We start from the raw sequence: 22,497 nt of genomic DNA on the forward strand, positions 1-22,497 counted from the left end.
ATCTTGTACACTTAGATGATGTATTTGAAATAGTCAAACCTCATTTCAAGAGGCTAACTTTTCACCACCAATGTCTTGAAGTCCGTTACTTGCTGTTAAGGCTGTAGACAAAACCAACATGGCAGCTTAGAGCTGGAAAGCTGTTGTCACTGATACAATGAACTGAGAGACTGAAAATGGGGCTTTTAAAAAAATAAATGGTGACGCCAAGAGTGGGACATAAAATGAGCGGATAATCACTGTATGTGAAGCACAGAGCCTAACAGTCTCAATCTGGCTGTTCTGCTACCAAACCCTGTTGACAAATAGCCCGACTTGTCACAAAACATCCACACTGATGTCATGAGGGTGATGATTTGTTCTAGGTGTCCGGGATCTTTTTTTCCACTTTGGGCAACAGTAGTCATCAATATTTCTTTACATTTTGATGATAGAAACAGAAAAAAGGATAAAAAATAACATGATATAATGTGAAAATCTGTTAATAACATATCAAATTGAACAAAAAAGGACATTCACCATTATTAAATATTTATTTTGACATATTGTATTATCAACACATAAATATCTATGATTTTCTTTGTGTTGAAACTAAAGCTTTTGCAAGTACACATTTAATTCTATATTACCTTATAATATTCCCATATAGCCTACATACTGTGTCATTTATAGCTTATATCCTTGAATTGAAAACAAATAAATATTTAATAAATAATGTTGATATAAATCTTTTTTTTTTTGTTCTTATCAAATATCAGAGCTTGAAAAACATTTGACTTTATTGGCCACCGGTGTGACAGCGGCTGTCTGATGTGTTGCTTTGCTGTAGAATCCTGTGAGCAGAAGATGGCAGCAAAGAGGCCACGTGGGCAGTGTCTTCTTGACAGGAAAGATCAGCTTATTCTGATGCTCCCACTTTGTTAAGTAGAGAGAGAATAACATACAACTGATACAGTACTGGCATCCCAAGAGGGAGTGAGCCCTTTCCTGTCTTTGATTCCCTAAACAACACTGTTACTGGTGTTTGTGTTTCAACGTCTGGTCTTTGTAGATTTCAGAGATATGAGCATCAACAAGTAACTACGTTTCTGAATGAGGACTCGATCCAGTGAAATAGGCTTTCATGTAAACTTTTACTACAGTATCATGATGTCTGCATCTGGCAGGCGCTTCTAGGGGTAGAGCCATACTGGAGGTGGGGGTGTTTACAGCGCAGTTTCCTTCAGGTCGTTGAGGTTTGGCATCCTGGTGCGGGAGGCTCGGGTAAAGGTGGGTCCGTTCTGCCCCGGTTTGATGCCCAGCTGTTCGGGGGTGAACTGAGCGCCCTCCGCCCGCTGTAAAGCAGACACGTGCCAGCTGGACTCGATCTGTCCGGGGAGGGGGTAGCTGGCCTTGCGGCTCTTAGCCTGGGCGGTGCTGCTCACCCCGGAGTGCCCCCTGCTCTCGCCGTGCCCTCGACCTTCAGGGTAGCCTGCTTTGGAGGAGGGCTGAGGGGGGTTGGGGATGGGGGCTTGGAAGCGAAGGTCTGGAGGAGGGGGAGGAGGCTGTCCTTGATTTGAGGAAGAAGGGGAGAGGTGAAGGAGCCTGCGGAGTGACTTGAGTGGTTGACTCTGTGAGGAGCGAAAGAGATACAGTTGATGAATGATCTTAAAGGAAAAGGTCCCACACAAACATCAAACCAAACAAAACAAAGTGTTTGTCCCTCTTTTAATAATCAATACTTTGCTACCCTGTCTGTGTTCTTTCCTGCTGAAATCTCAAAAGTTAAATGGAGGAATAATTGTTGCAGTAATTGTGTACATAATGAACACGACCAAAGCCAATTCTAGTTTGGTATAAGGACCTGTAATGGACTTGGCCTTGATTGGCTTTCCCATCCCACACCTTCTTTGTTACTTATTTATTCTATCCTTTTTTGATTTTGCTCTTTTTTAACAGGCTGATAACAATAATAATAATAATAAATTGAATTTATATAGCGCTTTTCGAGACCTCAAAGCCGCTTTACGAGACCTCAAAGCCGCTTTACAATAGTAGGGGAAGTGGGGGGAGGGGTTTGGACGAGGGAAGAAAGGGAAAGAGAAAAGGAAAAATAAAAATAATAATAATGATGAAAACCTGGTAAGTTTTCTGTGCACACAACTGTCTCTCTACAATTGTACACATTCACGGACGCTGGCATTGAAATGTATGCTATATATATATATATATGTTTTTTTAATGTAAAATATTTCCATTAAAATAACTCAATGAGATCAGGCTCAACACCTTCTTTGCCACACTTCCCGGTGGTGACGCCTGTATTTCTGAATACAAATACAAAGTATTTCACATTTCATAGGATATTATATGCACATAATTATGTGACTTAAATAACATGATTTACATATAATTATTTATTTATGACTGATACTAAGGAGCTGTTCTGGTTAGAAAACAACATGGTATTATGTATAGGTCATTTTGGTGACGATCTTCAAACTAAAGTCTCCAGTATGCAGGCGACATACCTGAGAGTGTGAGTCTACTGGTTTGTCTGGTGGCCAGTCATTCACTCTCTCTCTCTCTCCCTCCCTCTTTCTCTCTCTCTCTCCCTTTCTCTCTCTCTTTCTCTCTCCCGTTCTCTCTCTCTCTCTCTGTCCCGGTCTCGGTCTCGGCTCTGTTCCCGCTCCCGGTCTCTGGATCTCTCGCGGTTTTTCCGTCGACTGCCGTGGTGAGAGGACGACTTAGAGCTTCTCTGCAGCGACAGGTGTTCTTGTCCGTTACCAGGAACCTGACGTTTCAGAAACAAAAATACAGAGACATTATTATTAATTATCCAAAATATTTACTTCATGTAAATGTTGTTCTCTCTATTGTGATGCTACCACATTCATCTTCATCACACAACACATCCGGTGAGGTTCCTCATGCACCCCTCAGGCAGCAACAGACTAAACACAAGGAGGTGGTGATGGGGATGACTTTACACCAGTGGTTCTCAACCTTTTTTGGGCCAGCGCCCCCCTATCCATTATCCAGGTCCCTTACCGCCCCCCATCAAATAAAATGTATGCTAATTGTCTCCCCTGAATTGTAATGTTGATTATTATTCTGTTTGTTTTATTCTGATTATTATTCTTAGTATTTATTATCTATATTACATATTGATTATATTAATTTAGTATTTAAATATTTTTCTTATCATTAGATTGCTATATTATGTAAATATAAATTAAATATATTATTGATATATTTTTTTTTGTTGTTGTTGTTTTTACCTTCAATTGCCCGAATACGCCATGTTCCCAGGGAGCAAACAAAGCCATTTTATTCAGGAGTGTTAAACAAATGCAACGGTAAGAAGTTTGAGATTCAAACTTTAATCGGTGTCACAGACTGCAGCCAATCAGAAACGGGTCAGACATTCAAACTGTAATTGGTGTTAAACACAGCAGCCTCAGAAATGCGAAACAAGTTGCACTCTTACGTGTTTCAGCGGAAAACGAGCAGCCAACAAAGGAACAAGTCTGAGACTCAGTTTTTTAAATATATATATATATATATATATAAATATAAATATATAGCGCCAAATCACAAGTCACTTTTCACATTGAACAGGTGCTCTTTTATTAAATAAACTAAATGCTTATGTTATTTATGCATGTTTCCGTGTCTACTGCGTTGCTTTGCGCATTCACATTCTCTCCTCTGTTCTGTTTCGCGAACACCTCCAGTCAGAGACAGAGCGGAGGAAAGGTGAGGAGAGAACTACAAAGTGCAAAAAAGTAAAAAATCCAACACATTATTATAAATGGAGCGACGTCGATCCCAACGTTCAGAAACAGCCTGAATCAGCAGCAGTGATGCAGATGTTAGCTCTGCTGATGTTAGCTCTGTTACTACGAGCAGCCAGAGTGCAGCTCGGCTGCTGCTGGTCCAAGTCCCGACCAGAGCGTCAGTGTTTTAACATTAATTTAGTTTTATTCATGGTGTATATTTGGAATAACATTAATGCTTTCGAGCTGGGGCGGCTGATGGGGGCAGCGCTTGTTTGTTTTTTTCAAGCAGCACTTTATCGCTCAGCAAAATAAAAATAAGTGTAAAAGCACACAACGTCAACTTTATCCAAACGCACTCGTCTTTTCAGCTCGTCCAGTTTGGCATTTTCATGCTGTAATGATGCTCGAGAGCCTTTTTCATGACCGCAAGCGCGTCCGCACAAACACTGCCATTTTACTTCCACAAAGAAATAATCGTTCGCCCATTTCTCCTGGAACATTCCGCATCCACCTTTCTCTTTGTTACACTCACCATGCTGCGTTCGCTGATGTCAATGACAGTTTAATATTGACGTTTTTTGACATGACGTGGCCACGTGATGACACGTTCCGCTTGTGTTGTGTTCAAGGACCCTGACCTTGGCCAGGAACAACACACAGTCGCCTGTTTTATTCTATTGCTGACTAGATTTGGATTCATTTTTTTGGAGTAGAATTTTTGTGTGTGTTTATGAATTACCTCGCGGGCCGTACACACAAACGCCCCCCAAAGACACGTGAACGCCCCCCTTTTTAAAATATTCCTTCCAGCGGTAGCGCCCCCGACGTTCTCTGAACCGCCCCCGTTGAGAACCCCTGCTTTAGACAGAAGAAGGTTCTCCAAAGGAATGTGTTTTCACAAACATCAATATACAGTTGGGCTGCAACTGAAGATTATTTAACTTATTAATTAATTGTAAATAAAAAAAAATATTAATGGATTGAACGATTAATCATTCATTTTCCAGAAGTCAATATGAGTTCTTCATGATGTCTTGTTTTGTCTGACAGTTCCAAAACAAAAAGAGATTAAATTAACAATAGTATAAAACGAGTAACAGCAAATTATCATATCATATCTTATTATATTATATATATATATATATATATATATATATATATATATATATATATATATATATATATATATATATATATAATACAATATTTGGCTTGATATGTATATTTTTACTTGATAATTGACTTGAAAGATTATTCAATTATCAATTACTTAGATGAGAAGAAGCTCTTTAGAATTGCTGCTAAGTAGATTTTATTACCTTTGCTAGCTGTATCCCCATTTCCGGTCTTTGTGCTAAGCTAACCGGCTGCTGTCTGTAGCTTCATGTTTAATGGACAGATATGAGAGTGGAATCGATCTTCTCATCTAACTCTCGGCAAGAAAGCGAGAAAGAACATTTCCCAAAATGTGAAACTATTCCTTCCTACAGCACAGAGCAGAGTCCGTAAATGTGGACAGAATGAGTTTGGATAATGAGCTATGTTCACGGCCCTCATATCATACAATGACGTTTGATTTGAAAAGGATGAGTCTCGACGTGCAGAAGTGTTAGCCTCACAAACGGCACACGTGTCTCACAATGCAATGTGAATACAAGGTGACTGCATTTGACATACATTATAGCAACGACATAATGAATGCACAGACGCCGTGCAGTATTAGACTCAAAATGTATTTGAAATCCTTTCAATTTGGAATATTTCTCAGTCACTCAATAATGAAGCACTTGAGAGGATTTCAAAGCAGGTCATTCTGGTGAGTGCGGTGTGAGGTAACATGCAGCCGTAGTGTTGAGGTTAGATTACTGGTGAGGCAGGGTAGGGCACGGTAGGCTGGTGTTGTACCATAGGCGAGGCGACTACAGGGAGGACTTTGACAGCTGAGTTGTGCTTTAAGCTATTCTTAGAGCTAAAGAGGGGGAAAAGGCTTTTCTTGATGCTGGGGTTCCTCCCGTCCTCCATGTCCGTCTGTGGAGCAGAAGACGCACAGCCACAACTCTCAACACAAATCTCTGACAGCAAACAGAAAAACAACTGCAGCACCTGATCCTCAACCATCTAAAGAAATACCACTCAACAACAGACACAGAGAGAAGAATCAATAATAGCTTGAATATTTGGTTGTTAAGATAAACAGGGAAGAAAAACAGAGGGTGGAAATTCAGACCAGCATTAAAGCATCATTCAATTTATTTTGTGTCCTATTTTTGTAATTTTGGCCATCATTTATATCTGTTATAATGACACAGGCGACATCACTACAATGAAGTCCAACAGGGCAAGAAATGAGTAATAATAAACTGAGCGGAAATACTGAAAATAAGAATACGTTTTTTACACTGAGATAGAAAAGTTGTCGTATCTATAAAAAGAAAATGCAACCAAGTGCAGTGGAAAAAAACAGAGCTAACGAATCAATCATGACGTACATTAAACATGTGATTGCTCCACTGGAGAGACGAAAAATGGCGGCAGGCTAAAACATCTATGTGGACGAATGATCATCTTCAAATGCACCGGTCTAAAAAAGCCTATTGATCAGCACTTACTACACTACATAAACTTTATAAACAAGGGAAACCAAAGGAAATATTGCTAAATGTGTTGTATAAAATGTGATCTTACTATTTGTGTCTTCTTCTTTTTCTTTTTCATGGCTCTGAAGAAGCCTTGTTTTTCCTTCTCTTTGGCGGGCTCTGGAGGATTCATGACCATTGCTTCTGCGGCGGTCCTACGTGGCAAATGTGGAAATATTGATCATACTGTGTGACTCATGTTTGTAATTACAAGCTCAGGAATAGATGGTGACTTATTCTCCGGTGTGTCTTAAAGCGCTGCTGCGTCTTTGCGGTGATCACATACAGTGAGTAAAATATGTGAGGTAGTTTGAGAAGCACAAATGTTTCTTCATCATTTCATCACAAAATGTCTACTTTTGAGGTCAAAGCACGTTGTTTTGTACAAGCTCAGTTCCTGACAGTATAAACTATAAATGTGGACACTTCAAACGTCTGTGTCCTTGACACAAACGTATGTGTCCTGAAGTCACAGTTGAGAAATATGCCATGCCAGTTAAAAAAACAAATTTCTCACCAGTCAAAAGCAGTCTGCCGCTTGGAGTGGTTGACCATGACAACAGGGTCTCCGGGTATAACGGGTACAACCGGCCCTCGACCCTGACCGATACCGTCATGGAAAGAGGAGGAGTTGTCTGGTCTGGGGGAAGGAACTGAGGAGACACAAGGAGAGACAATTATTAAAAGTGTATGTCTCTGGAGGAGTGCTGGTTGGTAAATCTGTCTTGTCTATTGAAGCCCAAGTTGATATCTTTACCTCTTTTAATTATTACAATTATAATCTATTGGTTATATTTTTTCATGTGTAATTGTTAGCAAGTGTAGGAAGAAATACTTGTTCCTTGATTTAAAAACCTGACATTTACTATTCATCTGTTAGAAACCCAACACTTTTGTTTGAAGTCATCTTTATAGAAGGATACACAGCTAAATAAAAACCTAAGCGGAGTGATGCAAGTGTTAACACTTGTTTTAAAACTTTAAAGTGTGTTTAAATGGGTTTTTCCTTTAAAACCTTCCTTTTTTTCCACCTTGGTTTATTATTATTTTATTTCTGCCTTGATTTATAAAACACTGAATAGTTTATACGCGTCTGCTTAGTATCCCCAGGGTCAATAGGCATATAGAAGCAATTTCTCTGCACCATATTTCTTTTAATCCTTTTTTTATCCTATTTATATATATATTTTTATGTTGCCTTGTATTTCTCTTAAATCTCATCTAATTGTCTAATTATGTAAAGCATTTTGAATCACCTTATTGTTAAAAGGTCGTGTTAACATGCCTTGCCTAAATAATTTCCTTTTCCACACAACTACACACAGTTTGTCACTTGGTCATTCCTGTTCGTTACCTCGGTAGAAGCTGCCTACTCTCCGAGGCATGGACTCAGTGAAGATCATCCGGTTCTCCTTGGAGGAACCTCCCTCCTCAACATGAGGGTCGTGATACATGCCGACCTAATAAAACACACACATCAGGCGGACACACAAACGTACACATGGACACAGGACCAAATAATTTTCCTCAGTATCTTCATATTTGTGATTGATCATTTAATTTAAGCTCACTTAATTTCTTATCGTTAGCTATCACATTCTTCGCTGGTTCACATCACAAGACAATCGGGACAATCTTAAAGCTTTTCAGCGAGGTTACATTTATACCAGCGACAACGTGCAGTGAAGCTGTTGACCTGAGTTGAAACAGAAACAAAGCTATGGAAACCAGCGGAAAGAAGAGCTGAGTTAAGAGAGGAGTAAGGGGGTCGGACCTCGTTTTTAGAGCGCTGTGTATGAAAAGCAGCAGTGTTGTCCCGCGTAGAGTCTTTGATGGGTGCACAAGGGTGGCTCATGTCTTTAGGGGACTGCTCACTCTGTTGAGAAGACGGACAGGTGCAGGTCAAAGCAGACTGGAAAAGCAGCATGAAGCAGTGGCAATGATAATGTGAGACAGTGACAGTCCCTGTACACACGCATCAACTCGTGAAATACACACAATTTCAAAACATGTGTTAAAGAAAAGATTCACCCCTAGACACTCATGTATGTCAGGAAATGTGCTATTTTTTGCTTTGTATGCACCCATTTTTCCTCCTGCTTCATTCATTTACAACCAGCTTCAGTGATATAGTAGGCCTATAGGTTTTCCAATCCTTCCTAAAAAAACTCAACATCTTGTGGATGCATTGCATTGTGGTCTCTTGGGGCTACTGTAATGTTGTGGAGTATTTGAGTTAAATTGTCTGGTTATAGTGAAAATACATAATAATTGGTGCCTCCTGCTGCCCACACTGTCATTGGTATATTTATTTCCTCTTGCCTTGTGCTTACTTATGATTTGCAATTTATCAGTTGATCAGTTGTATTTATACAGTTTTCTTATCTAGATGTGGGGCTCCTGAGCTAGCATGAACATGCCAGAAGAGAAATAATGATATGAGTCAGGATTTAAGAAATACTGAGGTCAGAAAAAGTGCTTTATTTTACAATCTGAGCTATCAACTCCTATTTTCTTTATTTACATAATCTAAAAACATTTAATTTATCTCGTATACATTTAGATGTTTAGTTGTTAAAAACTCTGTTTTACAATAACAGATAATTCTGGTTAATTTCAATGCATCTATTTTTATTATTATATATATATAGTTTAAAAATGTGTATTCTGAAAAACATCATAATCATTCTTAGACAAACTCTTGATGGCATTAAATTGTTGAAGATGTAACCTGAGAGTTTTCAGTGTCAGACATCATGTGTTTTCTTAAGGATAAATAATGTTGCACTTTAGTCAATGATCTCGAGCTCATTAATCACTCGCAAAACAAAAGGCAAAACAGATCTTTGTGTATATGAATCATCTTCTTCAATTAAGCTGATCATTTCTTTTAAACAAACATTTTTTTGTCCCAGTATTTGTGGTAGAAGACATATATTACATATTCCCTTTTTCATGGGAAAAATAAAAATACCCTAATGGTCTCTTTTTAAAGTGTTAGTGTCGGTGTTTCAGGGTGAATGCTTCTTTTAACTACCACCAGGCTCTCAGGACTGTCTGCCACTAACCCTCGTCATGTCATCAGTGCAGTCCTCTCTCGAAGAGCTCACTGAGTGTCCGGTGAGGGTGGTCCGGTGCTGCAGTTGGGGGGAGAGGAGCTGCAGGCTACTGGCACGTGTCGGTATGGCCTGCCCCGGCGATGGCAAGACCGCCAACCCACCCTCGTTCCCGTGTGGTCGGTGCCGCTCCCTCCTCACGTACATAGAGTGGCGTTGAGGCCGTTGCTGAGAAGAGAAGGGCGAGGTGTAGCCCAGGCCGTAATGATAAGACTCATGTGGGGAAGGCAGAGTGTGAGTGGAGGGTATCCCTGCTCCTCCCGGGTCTAAGAGCTCCGGAGCACCGGCCTCCTCTGGAGAAGAGCGAGAAGATCAAAGTCATTAGAGCTTTGAGTGATGATTTTTTTCATTAATGATTAAACTATTACTTTGTTTGATCAGTCGTTCAATCTACAAACTATAAAAAAGTATTTCATTTATAGAAACATAAAACTGAAAAGAACCAGGCATTAACCAGGTAATAATGGCAGCACTACATGTCAAAGTTGTCATGTGTTCCACGTCAGCCACTATAATAAAGTTACAATTACACAAACAGATAATATATTGGGAAATGCTCATAACGCTGACGCCATTTTTCACTGTTATTTTTCTATTTATGACAAAGAAATGTGCAGGTAGTTTAAGAACTAGTTGTATCCTCAAGATGCTTGTTGACATTCTTTAATGTATAGAAAACTCTGACATTTTGTTATGGTTCCCAGCCAAAACACATGCATTTGTCCCCCTGTTATTTATTAAACTTAGTATAGCTGGAGAACATTTGCTATGATAGAACTTAGACTTTCAGCATCTTAGTGTTTTCTGTACAGACTGTGAATGTAAAAGGTGATGTTGATCATTTTAACCGCTGTCTCGCTTTGTGTCTTTTGTCATTTTTCTGTTTTTGTTGGGTGATGATGGGTACTGAGATCTAGTGTTTGATGCACTGGATATAAATAATTTTAAAGACCTTGAATATTATTGGAAAAAAAGGCTGATTGAAGCCTGAAGCCAAAGGCCCATTTCATTCTTAATTCGGTGGACAATGACGTTGAAACTTAAGCATCCAAATGTTACTCTTAGACCTACCTGGTGCTAAAGGTTTATGTCTGGATTTGTGTCTGGATGAGGAGTCCAGTGTGCTGCTCTCCATGCGGACATTGCCGCTGCTACGAGAGGCGGGGCTGTGCCCGGATCGATCACTGTGCCGAGCAGAAGGGCTGCCAGGAGGCCCCTGGGGAACTGAAGGGGCATTCAGGTCTAGACAGCTGGCAGGGAAGAAGCGGGCCCCGGGTCCCACCCCTACTGTCGTGTTGGAGTTTGGGTCATCTGGGTGGAGTCGACCGTCGCTGAGGTTCCCTACAGATTTGGCATCACTTAGCGCACTGTGGCTCTTGGATAGGCTGAGATAAGACGCTGAACTCTTCGAAGAGGAGGACATGGAGCCGTGAGAAGAGTCTGCCATACTGTGGGCGTGTCGGCCATGTTGCTTCTCTGCTCCAGACTGCAGTGTGTTGTTCTTGCCTTCCAGGAAGGTGTGCCGGCCGGTCTGCTGCTGCTGCTGCAGTTGCTGCTGCTGCTGCTGCAGTTGCTGCTGCTGCTGCAGTTGCTGCTGCTGCTGTTGCAGTTGCTGTTGCTGCTGCTGCAGCTGCAGCTGTTGCTGCTGCTGCTGCTGCTGTTGTTGCTGCTGCTGCAGTTGCTGCTGCTGCTGCTGTTGTTGCTGCTGCTGCAGTTGCTGCTGCTGCTGCAGTTGCTGCTGCTGCTGCAGTTGCTGCTGCTGCTGAGAGCGAGTGGAGCTGGGTTTGCTGTGGCCGTACTTCGCCCCGTGGTCCGGCAGCTTTTGGGAGGGTCCCATGCTGAAATCAAACTCTGTCTTGCCTTTGGCTTCTTTGGGACTAAGGAGGTGTGGCAGGTTGTTGTTAGCCAGGTCTTTGTTGGATGAGACAGAACGATTGAGGGTCTGGGACATGTACTGGGCCTTGGGGTGCAGCGTAGGACTTAAACTGGACGGGGCTGGTTTGTTACCATTGAGGAAACTCTTGTTGCCGAGGTGATGGAGGTCGCCATGGCGAGGGAGGCTGGAACATTCTTTGGAGCGGCGGCTCGTGCTCTTAGTGTGACTCCTGGAGGGACAGACATCACTTGCATTATACTAGGCTTCATCCTAAAGTCCTAATCTTTGTAAGTGTTGTACAAACCTGCATTAAAGATCATTCCCTCAGCTCTAACTCCAACAATCCTACAACAGCTTGAACTGCTCAGTCTTTTGAACATAAAATACTCTCTTAAATTGTAATAAATCTTTGGAGGGGACATCTTCTCTCAGGAAACAATGCGTGTTTCAAAAAGTAATGATTGCAGCCATTATAGTAAATTGCTACAATTTATTCACTTTAATAATGAAAAGAAAGGGCTTACAACAGAAAAGAAAAGTCAGAACAAAAGCTGAGAACTGCATCAAGTATAACCTAGAAGTCAAATTGTTTTTTATAAAAAGTCTTCTTGTAAAGTGTGTGTTTCTCGTATACACAGCATCAAGATGATGATGCTGATGATGCTGATGATGATGCCTCTGTACAGGGTGAAGAGTAAATATGGGACTTGAAAGGTTGTATTCATTTTAATTTTAGTACAAAACTATATTTTTAAAGGGAGCAAGCTCCAAAGGACATCTTTCTTCACTCACTGTGACTTTCACTTGCTTTTGAGTTAATACTTTCAGAGCTACAGCTCTATATGGATGCTATTGGTGAACTAGGATCCCAGTTTGGGTCGGGTGACATGATGACTGCATGTAGAAGCTGTGACAGAAAGTACAAATAAAGGAGTCTGACCTTGTGGGAACTGTGTTCTCTCCATGATGGTGTGTTTTCCTCTTGGAGGAGCGCGGTGGGTTGGGAGACGCAGGAAGAGTCCTCTCTCTCTCTGCCTGCCTCAGAGGCTGGAAGGCTGGATGGTTTAAACTCTGCTCCGTCAGATAACGCTCAGTCGGGTTTAGCAGCAACAGGTTCTGATGGGAAAAGATGTGTTTAGTGATACAAATATAAATGATTAACAAAGGTTAACAAAGGTTTTCATGATGTAGATTTAGAGTTTGAGTACTTTTACCTTCATCAGATCCAACATCAAACCACTCAAGATGCCTTGGTACCGTCTCTCCAAAGTCTGAGGATGAGTAACTGAGGGAAACTGGCACACACATACACACACACACACACACACACACACACACACACACACACACACACACACACACACACAACAAAAACACACACAGACATACACAAACACAAGATCAAATTGGTGTCAAACTGAACTTTTTTGCGAATTGAAAATTACAGTACAGAGTATGTCCAACATACAGTAGATGTTCCTGGCAGTAACAAACTAGCTCTCCGTTCAAATCACACATAAATCAATCATTAGGTCACTCTAAACCAACTACAAAATCACACACACACACACGTATACCTATACCTTTGACCCAAACACACACACACACACACCCACACCCACACACCCACACACACACACACACACACACACACATACACACACACACACACACACACACACACACACACACACTTGTTCGGCCTTCTGGGACATTTTCTCTTGCTGCTAAACTGAACACCAACCACCTATCTCATGAGTCATAGCAATCCACTCAGTCATGGTGCTGGGAATACTGCCACAAGAGAGGGAGAGAGAGAGAGAGAGAGAGAGAGAGAGAGAGAGAGAGAGAGAGAGAGAGAGAGAGAGAGAGAGAGAGAGAGAGAGAGAGAGAGCTGGAGAGAGGAGGCAAGGAGGTAAACACTGGGATGCGGTGGAGGAGGGGTAAGAAGAATACTGTAGAAAGGATAAAAGAGAAACATTTCCTACTCTGATTCCATGAAAGCGAGGGTTGTTGTAGAAGAGTTTCATCTGTTCTGCAGGAAGTGACCCCAAAACCTTCTGAATGGTGAAGAGCTGGAGATACATAAAATGAAGCAGAATCATAGTTAACTTAATTTGTTCACCAACAAGACTCTATCTCTTTTAAAAGTAAAACATTTAATTATATGAATATTGAGCATCATCTCACCTCAAAATCTATTTAGTGCACACATTTAAAGGTGAGAACGGCTGTTTTCAAGGTCAACAATGAATTTTCAATCTCAACATTTAGGCCATGTTGGACAGGAAGTCCATAAAGTGCTCAAAAAAACAGTGCATTTCCATGGAAACTGGTCAAACTGTATACCTGATGATGAAGATCATGTGACACGATCAAAAAGCTACTGAATAGACCTTGAGGTGAATTCTTTGTCAACTATATTTTTATCTAAATTTCATTACATTACAAAAAATAATATTTCAAGCCCAAATTAGCTCTTTGTCGGGTACAAAGAGTCCATTTATTTTGTCAGAACAACAGTTAAAAAACTCCATATGAGATAAGCTGAAACTCCTCACAGTGGAGAAGCTAAGATCTGCAAATACTTGCCATCACTCTTTCATCACCTACCTGATCGATCTCACTTTCCCCTGGAAACAGTGGCTGTCCGTCACTCAGCTCCCCGAGGATGCACCCCACCGACCACATGTCCACTGCCTTTCCATAGGGAGCCCTGAGATGAAAAGAGAGAGAGACAAAATAATATTTAGAGATGATTATGAGAATGATGGTGATGAGGATAATGTTATTCATGGTGGTGGTGCAGTAAGACAAAAGGATGGATGCTGTGTTTCTGGTGGTCATAAAGAAGATGGTCATTTCTGAGGGAACGCAGCTGAGGAGCCTGGTGAGAAATGGCGAGAGATCTGGCAGCAGAGACGCAGAGGAGCGGTGGTGTTGGAGGGAGAGAGTATTTGAGTGGGCGGCATTCAAACGCTGTCTCAATAAATGTTCCAGGGCATTTACTAAATCAGGCTACAGCAGTGAGGCTACATGACATTCAGCTGTCTCTAAGCTAGAATGGACATTCAATGCAGCAAAAAGCAGCAAAAACAACTGCGAAGAACAGAAATGTGGGACACCGTACCCTACGGTGTGTGCACGATGGCTTGTGTCATAATGTTGAAGCAGGTGAATCACTGCCTCTGGAAGTAAATACAACTGAATAATAAGCAGCTCTACAGCTAGTGCTGTCGGTCGATCGATCCACAAAACATTTCCCCATCATTTGCCGGCTATATTCTTTGTCCTCGTGGCTGAAATTTGCCGTAATGGTCAAGTGTTTGTGAAGTTATGTGTGTGTGTGAATGCATGAACGCGTGGATGCACATAGTTGTCGCAGCTACTGCCAATTTGCGCTTGTTTAACATTGACTTAACTTCCCACAGACTTTGTAAACCTTTTAATATAAAAAACCTTCCAAATACAGTAGATCCATTTTAGAGATCAATAAAATAAAATAAAGTGTCCTGTTTAATTCTATTCGAGCTGAAACTCTATATTTTCATAATTAAATACTTGTTAATACTTTGGTAATTTTGTATTTTCAGATAAAGTAAATGATTAAGTGTTCCTCTACAGCTTGAGAAGATTCATAATACTTCTTAAAATAAAGAAACTAAATAAAAACACACTGGATAATCTGAAAATGAAGCCTGAACACAAGTCTATCTTTTTTAAAAGGTGATGATTTGGAGACACATAATTTCACCAGACAGTGGCAATATGTTAGCTGTGACTGGACACATATCCGTAGAGCTGTCCTGAAGGCAAGGTGACGTATTAACAATGACAGCCAAGAGCAGAGTAGTCGTTTCCTTGCATGTTCTTAGTGGAGTAACTTCTGCTGCCGATCATTTCTCTGGGGACTTCCTGTAATTCTCTCATGGACCCCTGGAGGTTTGTTGAACCCAGAACTGCGAATGTTACCATGGTAGCATATTGTTGTGTGTCAAACAACACTATCTCGTACTGCACTTAGGACTGCACTAAAAGACACATTTAGGATCTTTGGTCTCAGTTTGTTATGACTGGCACACTTTATTTACAGATTCTTTGGTATTATTATCAAATCCAGTGTTTTCTCTATCACTTACTTTAAATCAGTAATGGCATGCCGTTGTGTTTTTACTGCCACTGAAATCCTTGGTCTCATGTTACCTTACATTAAAAAAAACATCCTAATGACTTCTATGCAGTGAGTTTGACAGATTTTGATTTTGGGAGTATGAGAGCACTGATTTTGGATCTGTACTCTGTATCCTGAATTTAGTTATTGGAAATGATATCGGGGGAGAAAGTGATGGATCAAAATGTCCCTGTGTGATACAGAAGATAAAGCTAAATAAATGCTGAGAATGAATGATTTTCCAGTAAAGAAAGAGGTCCCTTTCTCTTTTTCCTTGAATCTCAAGTAGTCTCCTTTCCACACACACCCACGCACACGCACGCACACATCCACGCACACGCACGCACACGCACACACACACGCACACACACACACACACACACACACACACACACACACACACACACACACACTCACTCACCCCAGCAGCAGCTCAGGCGAGCGGTACCACCTTGTCGCCACATACTCAGTGTAATTGGCATCTGTTCCTTCAGACAGGTTACGAGCAAAACCTGAGCCAGAGAAATATGGAAATGAATAAATCACATAGATACTGACATTGTGTTTTAGACATCGAGTACTCTGTGATAAATATAAATGAATAATTAGTAAGAGTAAAGTACACTCAGCACTCTTGGAAGCTACAGTAACAACATGGCCAACATCCCATGTGACCAGACTCTAATTAGTTATGTCACTGCAGGCGGGCTGAGACCGTGGTGCTTTAGATAAATGGTGTACAAAAGTCCATTTTAAGCACAAAAAGTCACAATAAACAGAATGCCAGCTCCAACAGTGAATAACAAACAAATCTCACCCCAGCTGACTCAGTAGGCTTGCATTAGAAAAAAGTATGCAAAGCAAACTGACTGTGATTTTGCAAATAAGCAAAGAGATACACGGCTGGGAAACTGTGAAATTTAAAAGCGATGTTATATCAAATCAAATGAGTATTTTACGGGGGAAACAGCTAACATTAACCAGACTTTCCTGAAATATAACTTTGGTTAGTTAGCTGCTTCCCAGTGGTAGAATTGACCATTTACAAGGTGACAAAGTAATAGTGGGATTTTTCACAGAGAACTGAGCTCAAGAAACCAAACTGGCAAAGCTGAAATCTCAGATATTACTTCAGAAATCACAGATTCTTTGACAGCAATACGAAGAGTCAGCGCATACAGCCGAATGTCTAATAAATCACTGTTACAAGCTGATTCACTGCGTTGAACAAAGGCCTTTATTTTACAAGCGATTACCTTTTATTTGACAAGGCAAACGTGCTGGAGACTGCAGGGTTTTAGGGCAGTGCACATGTCAATCTCAACAACTCAACGTGACAATATGGCTGCAGTGAGGAGAAGACCAAAGACTCACCAAAGTCACAGAGTTTGAGAACATCCTCCGAGCTGATGAGGAGGTTCTCCGGCTTGATATCTTGAAAAGAGACGCAGACAAAAGTTAGAAACATGTTTCAATGATCGAAATTCAATCTTAACATATGCCAATTCACTGTTATGAAGCATATTTGAAATACATGACAACAACGCTGGGTTTAAATGACAAAAAGGGTATTTTGTGGTATTTTGTGCCAGGCTTAGTGACATTGATGTAGAGATATACATCTAGCAATAAAGATAAACTCCTCACCTCTGTGTACTATCTCATTTGTGTGACACCAGTTGATGGCTTTGATGAGCTGGTAGATGTAGCTGCGGACTTTATCAGGCGGTGCACCGTTTGGCAGTTCCTCTAATAGCTCCAGCATGTTCTGAAAACCACAAGAAGGAGCTAAGATGTGTGACTGCAGGTTTAACGCTTCGGCTTGGTGAAAATGTGCTTTGAAATATGAATGTTGCTGAACTTTATCCTATAAATACTTAAAGTGGGGATTCGTCTCCCTGGTCTTGCGTTTCTTTTTTAAACCCTGACCAGGGGAGCGAGAGGGAACACCATGCTAAAATGACTGGAGTAGAGTAAGAACATAAAATCCTGTCATGAAATAAACTCTTGGCTGGATACCCTGGCAACACAGTGGGGAATACCATTATTCACCAACAGCATAGTTCATATGTTGCCATGGTGATCCTTTTTTTATGCTTAACTGAGCAGTCTCAACATCCAGTAACTTGGAGCCTAGATACAGCAGAGTGGAGATATGCAAGAATCAATGTGTGGATGGCATGACATAATAATGATAGTGTTGCGCTGACCCTCTCCACATATTCAAAGACAAGGTAGAGTTTCCCCCTCCTGCGAAAAGCCTCCTTCAGCTCCACGATGTTATCCTGCTTCAGTGTCCGAAGCATCTTCAGCTCCCGAAGCGTCGTCTCCTTGACCTCCTCATTTTCTGTGCGGAAATGAAAGAGTCCGACTTAAATTGTTTCTTTTTTTTCTCTCCCTCCTTTTCTCCCTACCTCGCTCCTTCACTCACCTTCGCTGTCTTTGAACTTCTTGATGGCCACCAGCTCATTGGTTTCCTGTGAAGACATCAGGATGGGAGTTGCGTTAAGACGAAAGAAAAAAACCTTGAGTTTAACAAAGGCCTCAGCGACTTTCTAAAATATAGAGACGGATACAAAGATGCATGAAACGTCAGAAATAGAAAGTATTTGTAGAACGAAAGGTGAAAAAGACAAATAAGAGAAACGGTGAAGATATTTAAATTCATTTCCTGTCCACTCTTAACATGAAAAAATAAAAAGTGTGCCCAAGTTGCAGGCAGTGGCAAGAGAAGAGCCTTGCTGTGTGCTCTCATTTGAATTATTTTACCACAGGGCGTTCGCACACAAAAAAAAAAGCACATCCTTGGCATAGTTAATATGCATGGTAGGTTTCCTTCAGCCTCTTGCAGGTTGCTTGATTGACCTTGCTGAATTTTACAAGCTGATGTGGTTGCAGATTCAGAGGTTTACACTAGCGTTGTTTCAAAGGCTGTGCTGCCGCTTTAAACATCAAGTATATTGTACAGTTTTACTGGAAAACAATAAAAAGGTAGGTTTTGTTACAGCTTTCCACAGGTCAATATGATCAATTTTGGTCTTCAAAAAACATCAGATATGTTTTTACAAACAGGAACTCGGATGATTGCACGTCTTTATATATCAGGTTGCTTCTACTGGCTACATCCATGCTGGAGTCTGAACACAACCACATATAAATCATGCTTTCACCAACCTTTTTTCAGTGGAATATATAAAGAAAAATCAAGCTTTAATATGAGCTCTTTATTACGGAACATATTAAAACAGGTTTTGAAGGCCTATATAATTATATGATTACCCCACTGGACTGTGTTTAACCCTTCAGCAAAAAGGAAAATATTCTCAGAACTAAAGCAACTGAGGGGATTGAGCTCTACATGTTTGTAACTGATGTGAATCCACATTTTAATGCCGTGTAACTTGAGATTTAGTCTAAAGTACACTGAAAGGACTAACATTTCGATGCCAGGTGCGTCTCTAGGCGTGTGAAATTGACTCTGATGATAATCTCCTTTATGCTCCAGTGAAGCACGTTCAACATCTTCCTTCATTACAAACAGTAACAAGCAATCTGGTCAGAGCCCTGGACTTTGATGAGTTTTGCCAAGAAACTAGTGAGGAAGAAATATCTGGTTCAAGGTGAGATTACTGTGTTTATGGGCCTTTTTTTGAACAGTGCAAAAGTTTGTGAGGCTTTACATTGAACTTGGTAAATGAGGAGGGAGACTGAAGGAATGGAAAATGCTTCATGTTAAATAAAGGTCACACACAGATGCAAGTTAGGCAGTTATTCACAGGTGAGTCTCTTTTCATTTTGAGTGAAGCTTTGCATACATACACTTCAGACATGAGCTTTTCCCAATACATCTAGTGTCGGGCACATTTTGCTGACAACAGCAGCAGTGTTATACATGCTTCTAATACTAAGAGCCTCTGTGTTTCTGATCGCTGCCGCTCTTTTCTTATGTAAGTAAATGTATTCATTATGCAAACAAATTGCTTATTTGATGGTGTTTCATGCATATGTGAAGATAATCTGTTGTTGCACTAAGAACATATACACATTTCTTTTTTAACTAAACCAATTAGTTTAAAATAGCCAGAAAGGAATTTATGTAGCTTGAAATAAGAAGAAATACAACAGTTTGCTTCACTGGAATTATGACAACTTATTTTAATTGTATTTGCATTAAAACAGTTTGGAATATTTTTACAGCATTGGGAGACTTTGTCACTAAAAACAATATAAGACATAAAGGACGCAGTTAGTTATTATTTTATTGCCTTGGTCTGTGTTGAAGTTACCGCCACTAGCTACTATTTCTCACTGTAACTCCATGTGTCAAGTTTGAACTAAGGCTGTCGGAGGTCATGTACAAACATACTTCTAAAATAGTATGTTTTATTGTTTTCCAGCAAGTTACAGTTTATGTCTAAATTCTGGAAAATGGGAATATATTTGCCCACATTCATTTATTAAAAGGGCAACCTGTGTATAAAATGTTAATGTTGGACTCTGAGGCTGGTGTGGGTGAAGACAGCGGTCCAGAGGGAATTACAAGGTCAGGCCGGTCTCCCTCTGTCCTCTGCTGCTCTCATGTTCCTCTATTGTCCTTTTGTTTACAGAGGGTCAGACAACAGAGGCGGCCTCAGTGTCGAGAAGAGGCCACGTGGTGAGGAGCTACATGTCACTGCCAGCGCTCCTGCTCACACAAGCCAATTGTTTAACTGAACAAGCTTTTTTTCAAATTCAAAGTTGTCTCTTTAGAGATTTTCACACGAGTGACGACTGAAATGAAATTGGAGTGACAGTTCTAATTTACACTGAATCCTGAGAGTAAAGTTACAGTCTCCAGTGAAGGGAAGTACATCTGAATAGCAAACTTGGAGATTTACTATGTTTACCAGGTCAAATAAAATAATAAATGGGTACAGCCCATGTGACAATTTTTAAGCTCTGTGGCAGCACCCTGCAAAGTGCTGATGAAGCTTGTGCTCATGTGTGGCGACCTCCACTGATTTACCTTTTGAGCCATTGTTAAGTCAGCACACCTAAAAATAACCTTAGGCTTGCTAATTTTCTGCTGATGACACGAGCAGCCGCTGATTGTCACATTACACAAAAGAGCAAAGCTTTCACATCGGCCATGGCACAAGAAAATATAAAATAAAGTGATGATGTTGTTGCACTTATCTTTCATATCAATACATGTCTTTTAGATAAAGGTCATCATTATTATTCTAAGTGCAAAATAAGTGTCATTTATTAATGGGCCCCATTGGGGAGCCAATAGGACTATTTTTTATAATTGCACTTAAAGCACTTTTCTACTTTTCTGGCGCTTTAAAATTGGACTTTTTTTATGCAAGGTCCTGTATTTTACTCATGCAGTCTCACCCTCAAACCTCCTTCTGTTGAGTGTCCTTCAACATCTGTTTTCTTTTGGCTCTTTTATTTAACTTTATGTCTGACAAATTGGTCCTTATCTATTTAAGTATTTACTTACTTTGTTTTTCCTGTGCAGGTCTTTATGGTTATCTTTTTTTTCTTTATGTATGTGTATGTATATATTAATACATATATAATATATTATATATATTGCTGCGTTGATGAAATGCAGGACATCTATTTGGACGGAAAATAATGAAAAATATAAACTGCAAATATATATATATGAAGTAAACTTTAGTAAACAAGAAATGACATAAGGCAATCAAAAGTAACTAGAGCCCAAGTTGATATTCTTACATTGTTTTTCCAACAGTCAAAAAACACACAAGTATTGTTTTAAACTTTAAAAATTCAAGCAAACTGCTTAAACAATTATCATCAAAGAGTCACTGATGAAGTTCCTGGCCCAAACACCGGTAATTAATTAACATCGCTTAAGCACTACAATACAGCAGATAATATATAAGCACCAGGAATAACCGGCTAGCGTGTAGGTTGAGCTTTTGTCACTCCCAACACACAAATTCAAGATAACACATAAGCCTCCACATACACACACCCACATACGCTAATACAACACTTCCATAAAGTGGCAGAACATTGCACAAACGCGAGCACACATTCGCTCAGCTAATTAAATGTTCCACCAAACACATACTGTACTGTGAAGTATACATAATTTATACATGGGCACGCATCTATAATGCATTTCATTTCTTGGTAGTACAGTTAGAGGCTCTTCTGAGTCACCTGCTTGGGTTATAGCCCGGTACCTCCCTCAACCATAGTCTGCTGTCGACTCCGAACAGGGTGACCCATTTACTGTCAGCATAGTCTCCATATTCAATACCTCCCTCTGAATCTGCTCCTCTCCATCTCACACACACACACACACATACACACACACACACACACACACACTCGCATTCTCTCTCCCTCTGCCACCCTTTTTCTCTTTTGCCCTGCTTCCAGCTGAGAAAAGTAAAAATAAACTGCTCTCTCACAGCAAGGCTAAAAAGCTTTTATTGCCATGGTGTGAGTCTCTGGCTCGACATGTGAAAATGAATCCCCTACAACTGTTATATAAGTGGGAAACATGTCACATGCCACTTCTTAGTAAGTTAGTGCAACAGAAAGAATTTACCATTACCGCACTTTGACAGCTGGTATCGAAATCTTTATGATACAGCTGGGAACCTAATTTGCGGTCCAATAAAATGGAAAAGAACAAAGAAGATTGAGACGGAAAGAATTATGAATTCATGTTATTGGCTTTGGTTTATCTGTGCTATGCATGCATGAACACATATTGTTGTTCAGCCACATAATACACAATTTGTCATTTCTTTAATGATTGAGTCCTACTTGCTGGTTCTTTCTCCCATGCTCTTTCATTTTTCACGCAGTAGTTCAACAATATGACACATCTCCTGGCGCTTTTATGACACAGAACAGAAGTCATAATAACTAGAAGCTTCTGTCTCTCTCTTATTAAAACAACCAA

At 40.4% G+C, this 22,497-nt stretch overlaps 1 protein-coding gene across 1 annotated transcript in view; it reads right to left on the reverse strand.

Annotated features, from left to right (window-relative positions):
- Positions 1-519: 519 nt before the first annotated feature.
- cdkl5 (cyclin dependent kinase like 5) overlaps positions 520-22,497 on the reverse strand; it is a 29,921-nt gene continuing 7,943 nt past the window's right edge. Inside the window, 19 exon segments of the mRNA XM_029462383.1 lie at positions 520-1,610; positions 2,511-2,567; positions 2,570-2,773; positions 5,628-5,789; positions 6,447-6,552; positions 6,915-7,050; positions 7,752-7,857; positions 8,172-8,273; positions 9,466-9,806; positions 10,585-11,618; positions 12,330-12,505; positions 12,604-12,684; positions 13,378-13,464; positions 14,003-14,105; positions 15,982-16,072; positions 16,935-16,994; positions 17,208-17,328; positions 17,771-17,907; positions 17,992-18,037. Coding sequence (XP_029318243.1) covers positions 1,206-1,610; positions 2,511-2,567; positions 2,570-2,773; positions 5,628-5,789; positions 6,447-6,552; positions 6,915-7,050; positions 7,752-7,857; positions 8,172-8,273; positions 9,466-9,806; positions 10,585-11,618; positions 12,330-12,505; positions 12,604-12,684; positions 13,378-13,464; positions 14,003-14,105; positions 15,982-16,072; positions 16,935-16,994; positions 17,208-17,328; positions 17,771-17,907; positions 17,992-18,037 — 3,555 coding nt within the window. The 3' untranslated portion in view covers positions 520-1,205.

Source organism: Cottoperca gobio, chromosome 3, assembly GCF_900634415.1.
Source record: "Cottoperca gobio chromosome 3, fCotGob3.1, whole genome shotgun sequence".
NCBI classification, from domain to species: Eukaryota; Metazoa; Chordata; class Actinopteri; order Perciformes; family Bovichtidae; genus Cottoperca; species Cottoperca gobio.